The sequence below is a fragment of the Odontesthes bonariensis genome, chromosome 23, assembly GCF_027942865.1.
Source record: "Odontesthes bonariensis isolate fOdoBon6 chromosome 23, fOdoBon6.hap1, whole genome shotgun sequence".
In the NCBI taxonomy this organism is placed as follows: Eukaryota; Metazoa; Chordata; class Actinopteri; order Atheriniformes; family Atherinopsidae; genus Odontesthes; species Odontesthes bonariensis.
This window is the reverse complement of record NC_134528.1, coordinates 3,245,478-3,260,130: the sequence shown is the minus strand read 5'-3', so window position 1 is coordinate 3,260,130 and position 14,653 is coordinate 3,245,478. Positions and strand designations below refer to the sequence as shown.

General features: G+C 45.1%; 1 protein-coding gene across 4 annotated transcripts in view; it reads left to right on the top strand.

Moving 5' to 3' along the window:
• LOC142374162 (serine-rich coiled-coil domain-containing protein 2-like) overlaps nucleotides 1–14,653 on the top strand; it is a 58,420-nt gene that overhangs the window by 13,809 nt on the left and 29,958 nt on the right. For 3 of the 4 annotated variants that reach the window (XM_075457699.1, XM_075457701.1, XM_075457702.1), the window contains exons 2-5: nucleotides 10,443–11,659; nucleotides 11,744–11,905; nucleotides 12,910–13,077; nucleotides 13,155–13,228. In XM_075457699.1, coding sequence (XP_075313814.1) covers nucleotides 10,486–11,659; nucleotides 11,744–11,905; nucleotides 12,910–13,077; nucleotides 13,155–13,228 — 1,578 coding nt within the window. In that variant the 5' untranslated portion in view covers nucleotides 10,443–10,485. The remainder of the gene's footprint in view (nucleotides 1–10,442; nucleotides 11,660–11,743; nucleotides 11,906–12,909; nucleotides 13,078–13,154; nucleotides 13,229–14,653) is intronic. The other variant, XM_075457700.1, reaches the window with a different exon arrangement.

Here is a 14,653-nt window from a genome sequence, read left to right as displayed (position 1 = left end):
CAACAGACTTTACAAAATAAAAGCCTGTGAGCAACAGACTTTTATAAAATAAAAGCCTGTGAGCAACAGACTTTACAAAATAAAAGCCTGTGAGCAACAGACTTTTACAAAATAAAAGCCTGTGAGCAACAAACTTTTACAAAATAAAAGCCTGTGAGCGACAAACTTTTACAAAATAAAAGCCTGTGAGCAACAGACTTTACAAAATAAAAGCCTGTGAGCAACATACTTTTACAAAATAAAAGCCTGTGAGCGACAAACTTTTACAAAATAAAAGCCTGTGAGCAACAGACTTTACAAAATAAAAGCCTGTGAGCAACAGACTTTACAAAATAAAAGCCTGTGAGCAACAGACTTTTATAAAATAAAAGCCTGTGAGCCACATAATTTTGCAAAATAAAAGCCTGTGAGCAACAGACTTTACAAAATAAAAGCCTGTGAGCGACAAACTTTTACAAAATAAAAGCCTGTGAGCCACATAATTTTGCAAAATAAAAGCCTGTGAGCAACAGACTTTTACAATAGTAAAATAAATAATAAAACCTGCGTTAATGCGCGATTAAATATTTATCGCCGTTAAATAATTAACGAGTTAACTCGTTATTATCGCGTTAACAGGCCCAGCCCTAGTTTTTATCTATGAAACGGGTGAATACAGTCGACTTTGCACCTGGAGAGTCATTAATGAGTTCAGATGGACTCTCTGACTCGCAGCCAAAGATTAACAGCTGAACTGACTCATTACAGTTCGGGCTGCATGTGTGCGTCTGTGTGTGCTTCGGGTTCAGAGGTTGAGTCGCAGCCAGCGGCGGTGAAGGCAGATTCTGGTCACATGGTAACAGCTCACGTGTTCAGCAGCAACAAAGCTCCACATCATCACCTGGAGGCAGTCGCTCTTGTTCTGCAGTTTCAGAGCGTAAAAATGCTTTAAACCGAGCTGTAACCAGTCTTAATGTCGCTGGTCTCACAGCAGCGTTTTCTGTACCTGGATGTGGTGAACATGATGTAATGGTTTAATCTGCAGAGCTGCTGCTGGTGGCAGGGGGCCTGTTGGCAGGGATTCTGTGGCTTTACAATAAAGAGTGAGTCTGAGCACATGTGAAGGGGATTAAACGAAAGAATGAAAAGGTGAAGAAAAAGAGGAAATACTTCAAAATAAAATGTATTTTTCACATAAGCAGGAGTGAGACGGTACAAACTGGAAGATGGAAACGCTGCAAAAGTCACTTAGTTTCTCACTCACTGCTGCTACCAGCTGCTGGATCAGGGGTTCACTTAGTTTCCCACTCACTGCTGCTACCGGCTGCTGGATCAGGGGTTCACTTAGTTTCTCACTCACTGCTGCTACCAGCTGCTGGATCAGGAGTTCACTTAGTTTCTCACTCGCTGCTGCTACCAGCTGCTGGATCAGGGGTTCACTTAGTTTCTCACTGCTGCTCCCAGCTGCTGGATCAGGGGTTCACTTAGTTTCTCACTCACTGCTGCTACCAGCTGCTGGATCAGGGGTTCACTTAGTTTCCCACTCACTGCTGCTACTGGCTGCTGGATCAGGGGTTCACTTAGTTTCTCACTCACTGCTGCTACCAGCTGCTGGATCAGGGGTTCACTTAGTTTCTCACTCACTGCTGCTACCGGCTGCTGGATCAGGGGTTCACTTAGTTTCTCACTCACTGCTGCTACCAGCTGCTGGATCAGGGGTTCACTTAGTTTCTCACTCACTGCTGCTACCAGCTGCTGGATCAGGGGTTCACTTAGTTTCTCACACACTGCTGCTACCAGCTGCTGGATCAGGGGTTCACTTAGTTTCTCACTGCTGCTACCAGCTGCTGGATCAGGGGTTCACTTAGTTTCTCACTGCTGCTACCAGCTGCTGGATCAGGGGTTCACTTAGTTTCTCACTCACTGCTGCTACCAGCTGCTGGATCAGGGGTTCACTTAGTTTCTCACTCACTGCTGCTACCAGCTGCTGGATCAGGGGTTCACTTAGTTTCTCACTGCTGCTACCAGCTGCTGGATCAGGGGTTCACTTAGTTTCTCACTCACTGCTGCTACCAGCTGCTGGATCAGGGGTTCACTTAGTTTCTCACTCACTGCTGCTACCAGCTGCTGGATCAGGGGTTCACTTAGTTTCTCCACAGCAGACACAGTGTTGGATCAGGGGTTCACTTAGTTTCTCCACAGCAGACGCAGTGTTGGATCTCTTGTTAAACGCAGCTGAGACGCAGGAGTTTGAACTTGTTTCCATTTAATTGCCGGCCTCCGCGTGCGGGTGCTGCACGCCTTCTGAGGAACCAACAGGTCTGTGCCTGCAGACAGAATCTCAGGAAAATCATTATTCCGTTTTTAGCTCCGACAGACTGCATGAAGGCAGCTTTTTAACGAGAAGAACTTATATTTCCAGGAGTTTGTCTGCTCAGACGAACTGAAACAGCCAACATGGCCGCAGTGCAGTTCCTCAGCTCACTTTCAGGACTTTAAATCTTTCATTTGTTCTGTGGTGACAGACATGTTCAGAGGTTTTATGGGTATTAAAACGACATGAAACAGAACGCTCTGCATTTAAAAACGACCCCCTGCGGCTCCTACACCGTCACACCTGAATTATGCAGCAGTCGGTAATCAGTAGGTGAAAACGCTTCAGACTGTAGTCAATAATTTATTGTCTCAGTTCAGAAATTAACCTCAGCAGGCTTCATCTCACTCAGTGGGGTCACATGGCACTGAAAGGATCGGATTATTGGCTGAATTACAATCAGACTGAGTTATTAAGTGCATGTAGACACCTTAATCTGACTAAGAATTGGATCGGAAAGTTCAAAGTGCTTCACATAAAATAAAAGCATTGCAGCAGGGAGTGGAAGAAGCATTAAAAATACATAAAAGAACATAAAGAGAAACAAATAAAATCATTTAAATGAATTTAAAAACAAGCAACAGTCCAGATAAGTTCAAATATATTTCATGCATAGACACATGAGAACAGAAATGTCTTTAACCTGGATTTAAAAATGTCTCCATTTGGTGAAAGTTTAATCTCCACTGGCAGTTTGTTCCACTTGTTTGCAGCATAACAGCTAAATGCTGCTTCTCCATGTTTAGTCTGGACTCTGGACTGGACCAGCTGACCTGAGTCCTTGGATCTCAGAGCTCTGCTGGGTTTATATTCTCTGAACAGATCACAGATGTAAACCATCAGCAGGCTTTTAAAATGTATTCTGTGACTGACTGGAAGCCAGAGTAAAGATTTTAAAGCTGCTGTGATGTGTTCAGATCTCTTAGTCCGGGTTAAAACTCCAGCAGCAGCGTTCTGGATGAGCTGCAGATGTTTAATGCTCTTTTTGGGAAGTCCAGTTAAAAGAGCATTACAGTAATCGAGTCTACTGGAGATGAATGCATGGATGAGTTTCTCCTGGGCTGTTTGGGAGAGGAAACCTTTAATTCTGTTGATGTTTCTGAGGTGGTAAAAAGCTGCCTTGGTGACAGCTTTGATGTGGCTGTTGAAAGTCAGATCTGAGTCTATCAACACTCCGAGGTTACCAACCTGGTCAGTGATTGTAAGGTCCCGAGTCTCAAGATATTTACCAACGCTGACCCTCTTCTCTTTGCTACCAAACAGAATGATCTCAGTTTTGTCTTCGTTTAATTGTAGAAAATTCTCTCTCATCCAGGTGTTTACTTCCTCCAGACACATAAAGTTGTGTGTCGTCTGCATAACTGTGATAATTGATGTTAAAGTTCTGCAATATCTGACCCAAAGGGAGCATATACAAGTTAAACAGAAGAGGTCCAAGAATGGACCCCTGGGGGACTCCACAAGCCATGGCCACTCGCTCAGATTCAACAGCTGGAATGGGTACAGCGCCACCTATCATACCGGGGTATGACACGCTTTGTGCCTCTGATCCGATTCATTCACCGCCATATATCCAAGGAGAATTACCCTTGCTCAGCTCAGTCTTATTGTAAATTAGCCAATAATCCGATCCTTTCGGTGCCATGTGACCCCACTGAGTGTCGGCTTTTTCCAAATCTCTTACAGAATGAAGGCGCGTTAACTCGATTAAGTTAAACCGGCTCCTACATGCAGTGAGATTTAACCACGCTGTTCACCTTCAGCGTGGGCGGAGCCGTTTGTTTTACGGATTTATACGTGAAAATACGCTGAAACCTCGACCTGCATCCAGGAGCTGCAGCTTCCAGAGGATCCAGAGTGAGAGCAGAAATCTGGTGATGCAGGATGAATGTGAGAGGAAGACAGAGGGGAGGCTGCAGGCAGCTGCAGAGCATCTCATTATGGTCGTGTCGTGACCTCGTTCATCACTCCTCATTCCTCCCGTGTGTCCTTGGTTTCTCAGCAGTGCGGCTCGCACGCCGCCATGTTTACTCGACTGATTTCACATCTCCTCCTCTTCTCTGTCAGAACAGATTCAGGTGGACACAGAAAGCGTTTTAAACATGGCTGCAGCTCCTGGTCTGTCAGGATAACCTTCCTCTGACAGGCCCGGAGTTAGCTAGTTCGTTAGCTAACAGCTGAAGCTCACTCAGTGGGGTCACATGGCACTAGGGCTGCCAACTCCCTGAAAAATAAATAAAGGACATCTCATTGGCAGGACCGGCCGACCCGATTGCCTTCACTCTTCCTGGTGAATTTTTTAGCCCAGGAAATGATTTTTTTTAACTATTTGACTCGAACCTGAATTGAATTAGATGCATATTTTTGAGTGACATTAACACATGGAAAACAAATTATTATCCAGCAATTCACTTTAATAAAAAAAAATAACTGTTTATTAATTGAATAAAATCAGTATCTTTCTTAAACAGAAACCTGTCCTGCTTAAATTAAAACTGTACACATTAATATAAAACAATAGATAGAAAGCAAAACATTCATCCTGTAATAGTGCACATTTTTAGTGCAATAACAGTGCAAACAGAATGTCTGTAGAAAACTTTCTGTTTGCTTTGTGTCTTCCGCCATCTTCTCCGCGAGCAAAAATACCTCCTCGACCAATGGGATGAGAGTATTCTGTATCGTCATACTTGTTTGTCAATATGCTGTCAGCTCATTGGTCACAGAGCAGGACAAGGCCTGGGAACAAGTTTACCGTACATTTTCACATAAAGCGCCCTGTTATTAATTTCCATTGGCATGATACTGACTATCTTTTTTACTCTCACAGTAATACGGGACAAAGTGCGTCCCTTTTCAGCTCAATAGGGGACAGGTGCTTTTGTTTCTAAATACAGGACGGTTCCGTTTTTCAAGGGACGGTTGGCAACCCTACATGAATCTGAAAGGATCAGATTATTGGCTAAATTATATTAAGAATGAGTTATTAAGGGTAATTCTCCTTGGATATATGGCGGTGAATGAATGGGATCAGAGGCACAAAGCGTGTCATATCCCGGTATGATAGGTGGCGCTGTACCCATTCCAGCTGTTGCTAATAGAGCCACTTCCTGTTGACCTCTTCACCACCAACAACAACAACAAACTCAGGCATTGGAGAAAGATGGAGAACGCAGAGCCAGATGAAGCTACGTCCCTCTACATTTGGTCTGTGATGAGCTGCTTGTTGCACAAACTCGATGCCCAACGGAGCATTCTCCATCGCGTTGTTTGTTTCTTTCTGACAGCGACAACAACAGGAATATCGTCTCCTTTGACTTCCGGGTCACGACCCCGGGAAAACATCTGGAGCATGCGCAGAACCGCAAAGTCTGATTCACCACGTGCTTCAGCGTCTACAAGCAGGTTTAGAGTGACTTTCAGCCCAGTTATCTCGGGGTCTGAATCCGATCCAGTTCTTAGTCAGATTAAGGTGTCTACATGGACTTAATAACTCAGTCTGATTGTAATTTAGCCAATAATCCGATCCTTTCAGGGCCATGTGACCCCGCTGAGTGAGGTTAAACGTGTCGGCTCTGCATCTGCGTTTGAAAGACTTTAGGTTCACACTCCAGCCTGTGGGCTGTTGGTGAGGATGATGTGAGCTGTGATGATGCCCTTGTGACTGTGACACAGCAGCAGGGAAGTCATGAGTCAGCACTTTGTGTGCTCTCCTTCCCCTTTGAAGCCTGTGATGGGAACCGTTCGGTGTTGACTCTTTGGTTCTGAGGTGCTGCTGAATGATCGTCTTTATGAGTCAAACACGTGGCCGGGAACGCTTCTTCTCACCTGACCTTTGGGGCGGCGTCTCCTCCTGTTCTGGAGGGTTTGTGGGACTCTGAAGCCCCTCGGGAGGTTAAGATGACTCTGAGAAGTCATGCTGAAATCACAAGTTTCTCAGCTCCAGCACCTCTCTCTGCTCAGGTCACGATGAGCACATCGGATCTTTTCCTTTGGCTCTCAGAGCAGCTTGTGACGCTTCGGTTAGCTTCGGATAACTGAGGAGGCTGTTCTTTTAGCACCATGTGCTGAGGCTGCAGGGCAGCAGGACGGAGCCATCGACTTATCTGCCTTCTGTTCCTCTTAGTCAGACTCCCGAACCTGAGATGAAGAACTTAAATGAACAGCTGAACTACTGTATTTGCTCCAATGGAGGGAGAGGCCTGGACTTCCATGCCTTCGGCCGGCAGGCTTTTATGTCTGATCATCCTGGTTATCAGCATGACTCGTCTTATTTTCCTGTAATGGGGCAACCAAACACTGAACACTTGTTTATTCTAAAGGCCTCAGTATGCGTCTCCGTGGTTACACAGAGGCTATTAAACCTTTCGAAGTTCTCCGTCGGGATGTCGGATACGCAAGGCAGTTCACCTCCCGATCAGTAGGCGTCGCTACGCTAGACGACCCAATCTCTTACGTCTATGGTGAAAGTGGTTGATTGGTTGTTCACCTTCCGGCTCCGTTCCGCTCCTCACAGTGAACGATGGCGACCGAGAGAGAAAGACTGTTGTTGGAGTTGTTGAAATGTTCAAGATGGCTTGAAATGTTGACCGGCACACAGTAAACTCTTTCAAAAATGGCGGTGTTGTTGTTGTGAGAGGAAGGTACTAACTAACCGGAAAAGTGATTCCGGAAAGGATGTTGTAATATTAGCCGACCAATCACAGACCTTGCGTCTCCTCGATGGATAGATAGATAGAAATGTTGGCCGATGCACGCAAGCGACGGAGAGCGTCTCCGGGAGGGTCTCCGTTGACGGAGAGGGCTCTCCGTAGGCGACCATAAATCAGCCTTAACATGTGTGCTCGCCTGCTAATCGACCGTCTGTCCAGTCGTCACCGTGGAAACCCCCACGACCTCCAACAGAAGTGTGAAAACCCTCCTTCAGTCGTGGGTTTCTGACGCTGCATCGTGTGTCGGGGAGAAATGAAGCAGTGAGCAGGCTAACGAACTGTTAGCTCCAACACGTTCACGTGAAACTGAGTCGAATTCAGCCAACGAGGGTTGAAACGATTGGGATCTTTAGCTTCTCTCGCTTGGTTAGTGGCCGGTCAAAGGAACGGCTTTTTAACAAAGTGTTTTTATGACATTTTCATTTGCAACATGAATGAAGATTTAGATTTGGTCACGCAGATGTTGGAATATCTGTTGGAACTTCTGTTTGCATCTATTTTTTTATTGTTTTACCCCAACGGGACGAAACAGTTCTGGAAGGGTTAGAAGTGAATATTGCGTGGGGTTTTTAACCCCCCCAGTGTGTGATTATTGGCTGCTGGAGTAAATCACGTTACGTTACATTACGTTACGTTACGTTACGTTACGTTACGTTACATTACATTACGTTACTTTACGTTACTTTACATTACGTTACTTTCCGTTACGTTACGTTACGTTACATTACATTACATTACGTTACTTTACGTTACATTACGTTACTTTACGTTACGTTACATTGCGTTACATTGCGTTACATTACGCTACATTACATTACGTTACTTTACGTTACGTTACATTGCGTTACGTTACATTACGTTACTTTACGTTACTTTACATTACGTTACATTGCGTTACATTACGCTACATTACGTTACTTTACGTTACGTTGCGTTACGTTACGTTGCATTACGTTACGTTGCATTACATTACATTACGTTACTTTACGTTACATTGCGTTACGTTACGTTACGTTACTTTACGTTACTTTACGTTACGTTACATTGCGTTGCGTTACGTTACATTACATTACATTATGTTACTTTACATTACGTTACATTACATTACGTTACTTTACGTTACGTTACATTGCGTTGCGTTACGTTACATTACATTACATTATGTTACATTACGTTACGTTACATTGCGTTACATTACATTAAGTTACATTACGTTACTTTACGTTACGTTACGTTACATTACATTGCGTTGCGTTACGTTACATTACATTACATTATGTTACGTTACGTTACGTTACATTGCGTTACATTACATTAAGTTACATTACATTACGTTACTTTACGTTACGTTACATTGCGTTACATTGCGTTACGTTACGTTACATTACGTTACGGTCATTCTGCAAACGCTTTTATCCAAAGCGACTTACAATAAGTGTGTTCCACATCGGTAGGCAAAAGAACTTCAGGTCACAAGAAATCATAAGTGAATTTCCTTCCAAAACCAAACAGCTAAGAGCATAACTAGTGCCAGAGTAAGTGCAGTAAGTTAGGTACCGAGACAAATGGGAGGACAATTAAGGAAACAAAGACAGTTTAGGAAACAAATAAGTGCGTAAGGAGCTGGGAGGAAGCAGGTGACGTCCTCAGAGGGCGGATCTGGGATCTAAATGCACCAACAGCACCCGTCTGTCGTGTGTTTGATTCCCACTGAACTCAGAGTCCTTTCACAGAGTGATGACGTGCACGTTCCAACATTCTGCATCAGCTTGTTTCTCTCTGAACTTTGGTATCTGTTAGCTGTAGTTATAGCAGCCTTTTATCCACCATCATGAAACTGATTACATTCAGCACGCATCGCTGATATTCCTGAAAAGAATTCAGATGAGATCAAAACCTCTGCAGAGAAACCAGACTGTGAATTTACTGATCACACTCAGTGGGGTCACATGGCTCTGAAAGGATCGGATTATTGGCTAAATTACAATCTGAATGAGCTGAGCAAGGGTAATTCTCCTTGGATATATGGCGGTGAATGAATGGGATCAGAGGCACAAAGCGTGTCATACCCCGGTATGATAGGTGGCGCTGTACCCATTCCAGCTGTTGCTAATAGAGCCACTTCCTGTTGACCTCTTCACCACCAACAACAACAACAAACTCAGGCATTGGAGAAAGATGGAGAACGCAGAGCAAGATGAAGCTACGTCCCTCTACATTTGGTCTGTGATGAGCTGCTTGTTGCACAAACTCGATGCCCAACGGAGCATTCTCCATCGCGTTATTTGTTTCTTTCTGACGGCGACAACAACAGGAATATCGTCTCCTTTGACTTCCGGGTCACGACCCCGGGAAAACATCTGGAGCATGCGCAGAACGCAAAGTCTGATTCACCACGTGCTTCAGCGTCTACAAGCAGGTTTAGAGTGACTTTCAACCCAGTTATCTCGGGGTCTGAATCCCATCCGATCCAGTTCTTAGTCAGATTAAGGTGTCTACATGCACTTAATAACTCAGTCTGATTGTAATTTAGCCAATAATCCGATCCTTTCAGAGCCATGTGACCTCACTGAGTGAGTCCTGTTGAAGTGTCTCCCACAGCCTGCCTCACCTGTGGGTGTGTCCTGTGGAACATTGCTGTGTGATGACTGTTTTTCTAATGGAGGTGCAGGAACAACTGATTGTTTTTACGATGGGTGTGGTGCGTTTAAGTGTCTCTGCAGAGGCCACGTCGTCAGTGTACACACACACACACACACACACACACACAAAAACACACATTCTGCTGCCACATGTTTCAGCCGTTAATCACTGACACCTCATGCACTCCCTGTTCTCTTCCACTCTGCCTTTACAGACTCTGCAGGTGATAATAAAACATCCGGCTTCTTCTGGTCAGATTTTCGTTCATCCTGTAAACAAAATCTTTTTCTTTCCTTAAAAACAAGCTGCTCTGTATGCGTTTCACCATAAGGATTTCACACACAAACACCCCAGCTTTAAACGGCCTTTTTAAAAGGATCTGTTTCTTTGTCCTTCGTAAGGTTGGATTTATTCAGCTGCAGAATCGGATGCTACAGATTTCTGCTGTTTGTGGGCAAATGGAGCTGCACTGACATCTGTCTGCAGGCTGCAGTCCTGGAAGAGTTTCCTTCAAAATGTGTTCTTATCGGGCTCCAAAAAAGCTATTTTATCCTTTAATTTCACCTTCTTTTCAGCTGCTGATGAAGAAATAAGAAAAAAAACATTCTACAAATGTTCAAATCTGCTCCAATTTGGCGTTTTTGCTTGAAGATTGACTGAATATTTCCTCATTAAATCATGTTACTGCGGCTTTAACTCGTTGCTGACTCTTCTTCTGCCTCCTTCCCCATCAGATCCTCTGACTCAGTGTCTCCATGGTGAAGTGGGCGGGGTCTGATGTCAGCCCACCCTCCCGTAGAACATCCCACCATGCCCACCATGGTTTCTAGGCTTCCGAAGTTTGGCTCGCGGCCCCGGTCCCAGACGGCGCCAGCAGCCACTGCGACCGCCACCGCCGGCAGCACGCGCCTCACCAACGGCTTCTACCACCATCCCGGGCCGGCCGAGGTCAACAACGCCATCGCTGCGCCGCCTTCCTCTGCCAAGCAGAACGGATTTATCAGAGTGCCGGGTTCGTTTTCCATGAAATGGAGGAACGAGAGCGGGATGGCGGAGGATGGAGCGAAAGGAGGGAACGCCGCGCAGAGTCGCGGCGGCTTCCATCAGTATTACGCCCAGCGGCAGCAGGGATCCCCGGTGCTGTCGCAGCGCGACGCCAAGAAGCCGACCGCATCATCCCCGTCGCCACAGTCCGCCGCCAGATCCCTCCCGGCCTCTAAAAGTGGATCCCGCGGCTCCAAACTGAGCCAAACCACATCTGGCCCGACCAACGGGAGTCTGGCATCCAAACCGTGGAGCAGCAGCGCTCTGAGACAGCCTCAGAGTCTCGTCCGTCCTCCTGGTTCCAGGCCAACCTCCGGTCTGGGATCTCGAGCCGGCTCCCCCCTCCAGAAGAAGCCGCCGGCCAGCCGCTCCCACTCCAGCGAAAGCCTCGGCAGCGTTCCCTCCGGCCGGCTGTCGGAAGGCGACCGCTTTCGCTCCCGCAGCCTCACCCAGGTCCGGAATCAACCCTCAGCCTCCTCCTCCGCCCTCCCTTGCTCCCCCGTTATCACCCGCTCCTACTCCAGTAACAGGGCCGCCCAACGGGGACCCCCCCCCGCCGCCTCCGGGCAGGCGCCGAGCAGAGGAAGCCTGCTGAAACCGGCCGTGATCAGCCTGGCAGGCAGAGCCGGGGGCATCAGAACCCAGACTGCTTCGGGGAAGACGTGGGTCAGCATCCCGTCCATCCTGCCCCCATCCGCCCTGAAGAAGCCCCTCCTGCCCAGCCTGGGCCCCGCCTCCAGGCCCACTGGCATCAGTTATAAGCTGTCGCGCCCATCCTTCGTGAAGCAGGTCCGCCCCCTCCGGGTGACCCAGGCCGATGTGTGTGGAGGTGAGCAGGAAGTGAGCCGAGAACCGAACCGTCGGCGGAACTCACTGGAGACGCCTTCATCTGCAGAAAACAGCCCAGGTGGTTCTCTCTCTCCCTGATTCTTTTATTATTTCTTTAGTAATCGCTCATTTCATACCATCTAATCTTCTGATCTCCCCTCAGAAAACACCCCGGAGGCTCCAGAGAGCCTGTTGGCTGCCCCCGTGTCCCAGGGAGAGGTATCGATGGTGGGCGAGATGCTGGAGGACATGTCCCTGTCCTCCACCTCCTCTCTGGATCGAAATGACATCAGTCAGGAGTACATGGACGACTTTGACAACCTGGGTGAGAAAAAGACGAAAAAACCCAAAAATCAAACTCTTTTGAATGATTTGACACCTCAGATGGTTTAGTTTGGTAAAAACTAGGGCTGGGCGAGTTAACTCGTTAATTTTTTAACGCCGATAAATATTTTATCGCGCATTAACGCAGGTTTTATAATTGTAAAAGTCTGTTGCTCACAGGCTTTTATTTTGAAAGAATGTTGCCCACAGGCTTTTATTTTGTAAGAATGTTGCCCACAGGCTTTTATTTTGTAAAAGTCTGTCGCTCACAGGCTTTTATTTTGTAAAAGTCTGTTGCTCACAGGCTTTTATTCTGTAAAAGTCTGTTGCTCACAGGCTTTTATTTTGTGAAAGTCTGTTGCTCACAGGCTTTTATTCTGTAAAAGTCTGCTGCTGTCTGCTGTGGAACAGGAAAAGAAAGTAATCGGCGGATCCACCAAACATGGAGAAGGGTACGGAACTTTTACTCGGCCATTTTCATTTTAAAGTTCTTCCAGACGGCGGAGTCGACAGAACCAAAGTCATCTGTAAACACTGCCAAGTTGAATTGTCTTCTCAGCGTAGTAGTTCCAGTCTAAAATATCACTTAAAGGCAAAACACACAACTGATAGCAGCAAGTCATTCAAGGAAACAGACAGTGGAGCGAGGCTTCTACATAAAAACTACAGAAAGATGCTGATGTTAAAAGTGTGTTTGCACAGCAAATGTTATGGCACTTTCATTCATATGGCAGCACATTTAAAATAAAGCTAAATGCTAAAGCTATACGCTACTTTTGGATTTTGCGTACAAATGCAATTAATCGTGATTAATTCGATTAAAAACTTTAATTGTTGCCCAGCCCTAGTAAAAACAAAGTAAAAACAAAAAAAACTGAGGCTAACAGATCAGTAAGCTAACAGATCAGTAAGCTAACAGATCAGTAAGCTAACAGATCAGTAAGCTAACAGATCAGTATATCGAGCTACGCTGACCACCTTCGTTCTTTTTTTACACATTCATAGGAAATGGAGGCGTGGGCATTCTTCTTTCATCCAAAAACGATGAAGACGATTCAGGTCTCGACCAGTCATGCACCAGGTTTGACGATGACAAGTTGGCGATGGATGGGGTCACCAAGGCAACAGGGCTGTGTTTTCTGGATGATGGGATCGACTGGACAGGCACAGGTGGTGAGTCTTACAGGATTACCCTTCAGATCAGTCAAAGTGTTGAAAAATTTAACATTTTGAAAATTGTTCCTGTTCAGGTGAACGAAGAGAGCATCGGCTGAACCAACTTTCCCACCAGAGAAGGTCCAGTCAGGCGGACTACCATGACCAGGTACTTCCCTAAAACTAGTTTAAATATGTAATATAATGTAGAGGAAAGAAAGCGGGAATAAAACGGGTATTATATGGGAGTTAAAGGACATTTCCTGGTTTAAAAAAACAACAAATAATTCAGTTTTTTTCTGAATTTAGAAGCAGAAAATGAAAGTCCAACTTTCCCGTTTTGTCTTTAAGAAATATTTGTTGTATAGATGACTTTCATCTGGCTTCATGGATACGTATAGCTCAGTGTCATCTGCAGAGCGATGGACTTTAATGCCATGCTGTCTGATAATGTGGCCTAATGGAAGCACGTACAAACTGTCTGAGAACAGATTCCATTATTTACTCTGCTGTGTAGGGAAAGCAGTTTTTTCTTTAAACATTGACTCAAACTTTGGGAAACTTCGGTAACCTTGTCAAATTGAGGTATTCCAGTCTAAGTGCTCCGAGCAAAAGCTGCGTAGAAAGCTAATTCTATAGCTAGCCAAAGCTAGCTAAAGCTAATAAGGTTCATTTGTAATGAGCAAAGCCAACTTAAGAGGACCAAAAAGTTTAAAAGCAGAGGTTGGAAGTATTTGGATTAAGAGGAGATTGTCAGACCCCTGACTGAAATTCCTCTGATTGTTTTGTTTTTGAAGAATTTAAGAAGAAAAGAGGAGATTAGCTCTCTATTGTTGTCTCACATTAAAGGCTTTAATGTGACACTCAGCCCTCAGAAACTCTTACAGAGTAAACATCTGAACACTTTTGGGTCTCTGAGACACTGAAGGCACCTGCCAGCTGAGCAAACATTCCCTTTTTGAAACCCCAGATCTCCATAAAAGATATTTTACTGAAGCAAACAAGTTGCGTTTCTTTCATTGTACGGAAGCAGCAGGTGCAGCTGGGTGCTTTGACCGCGCCCATGACAGTTAAACACAGTCCCTCCTCGGTTAATTGTTCACCGGGTGCAGAAGCAGTTTCCACAGCCTGAGCGATCCAGCTGCAATGAGCCGATGTTTGTTCTGCTTTCAATCCACTAAAGCTTCAAAAAGCATCAGCGGCCATTTCAGCATTTTAGCTAACAGCGGCGTAGAAAACAAAGTTTCTGGAAGCTTCAAAGTAAGAAAACATTTACCTGCTTTCATTTTCAACAGAATGAATCCTGAACAAACCACAGAAAAAAAATGTGAATAACACAACAACATGTTTGAGTAGTTTAGAACCTTTAACACTTATAAATGCATAACTCTATTTAAAATGTGGTCAAATCTAGAGCTGGGCGAGTTAACTCGTTATTGTCGCTTTAACACATTAATTATTTAACACCGATAAATACTTTATCGCGCATCAACGCAGGTTTTATTTTATTTTATATATATATATATATATATATTTTTTTTTTTTACAAATTTAAAAAAATAAATAAAATTGGGGGGGCTTTTGTGCCTTTTAA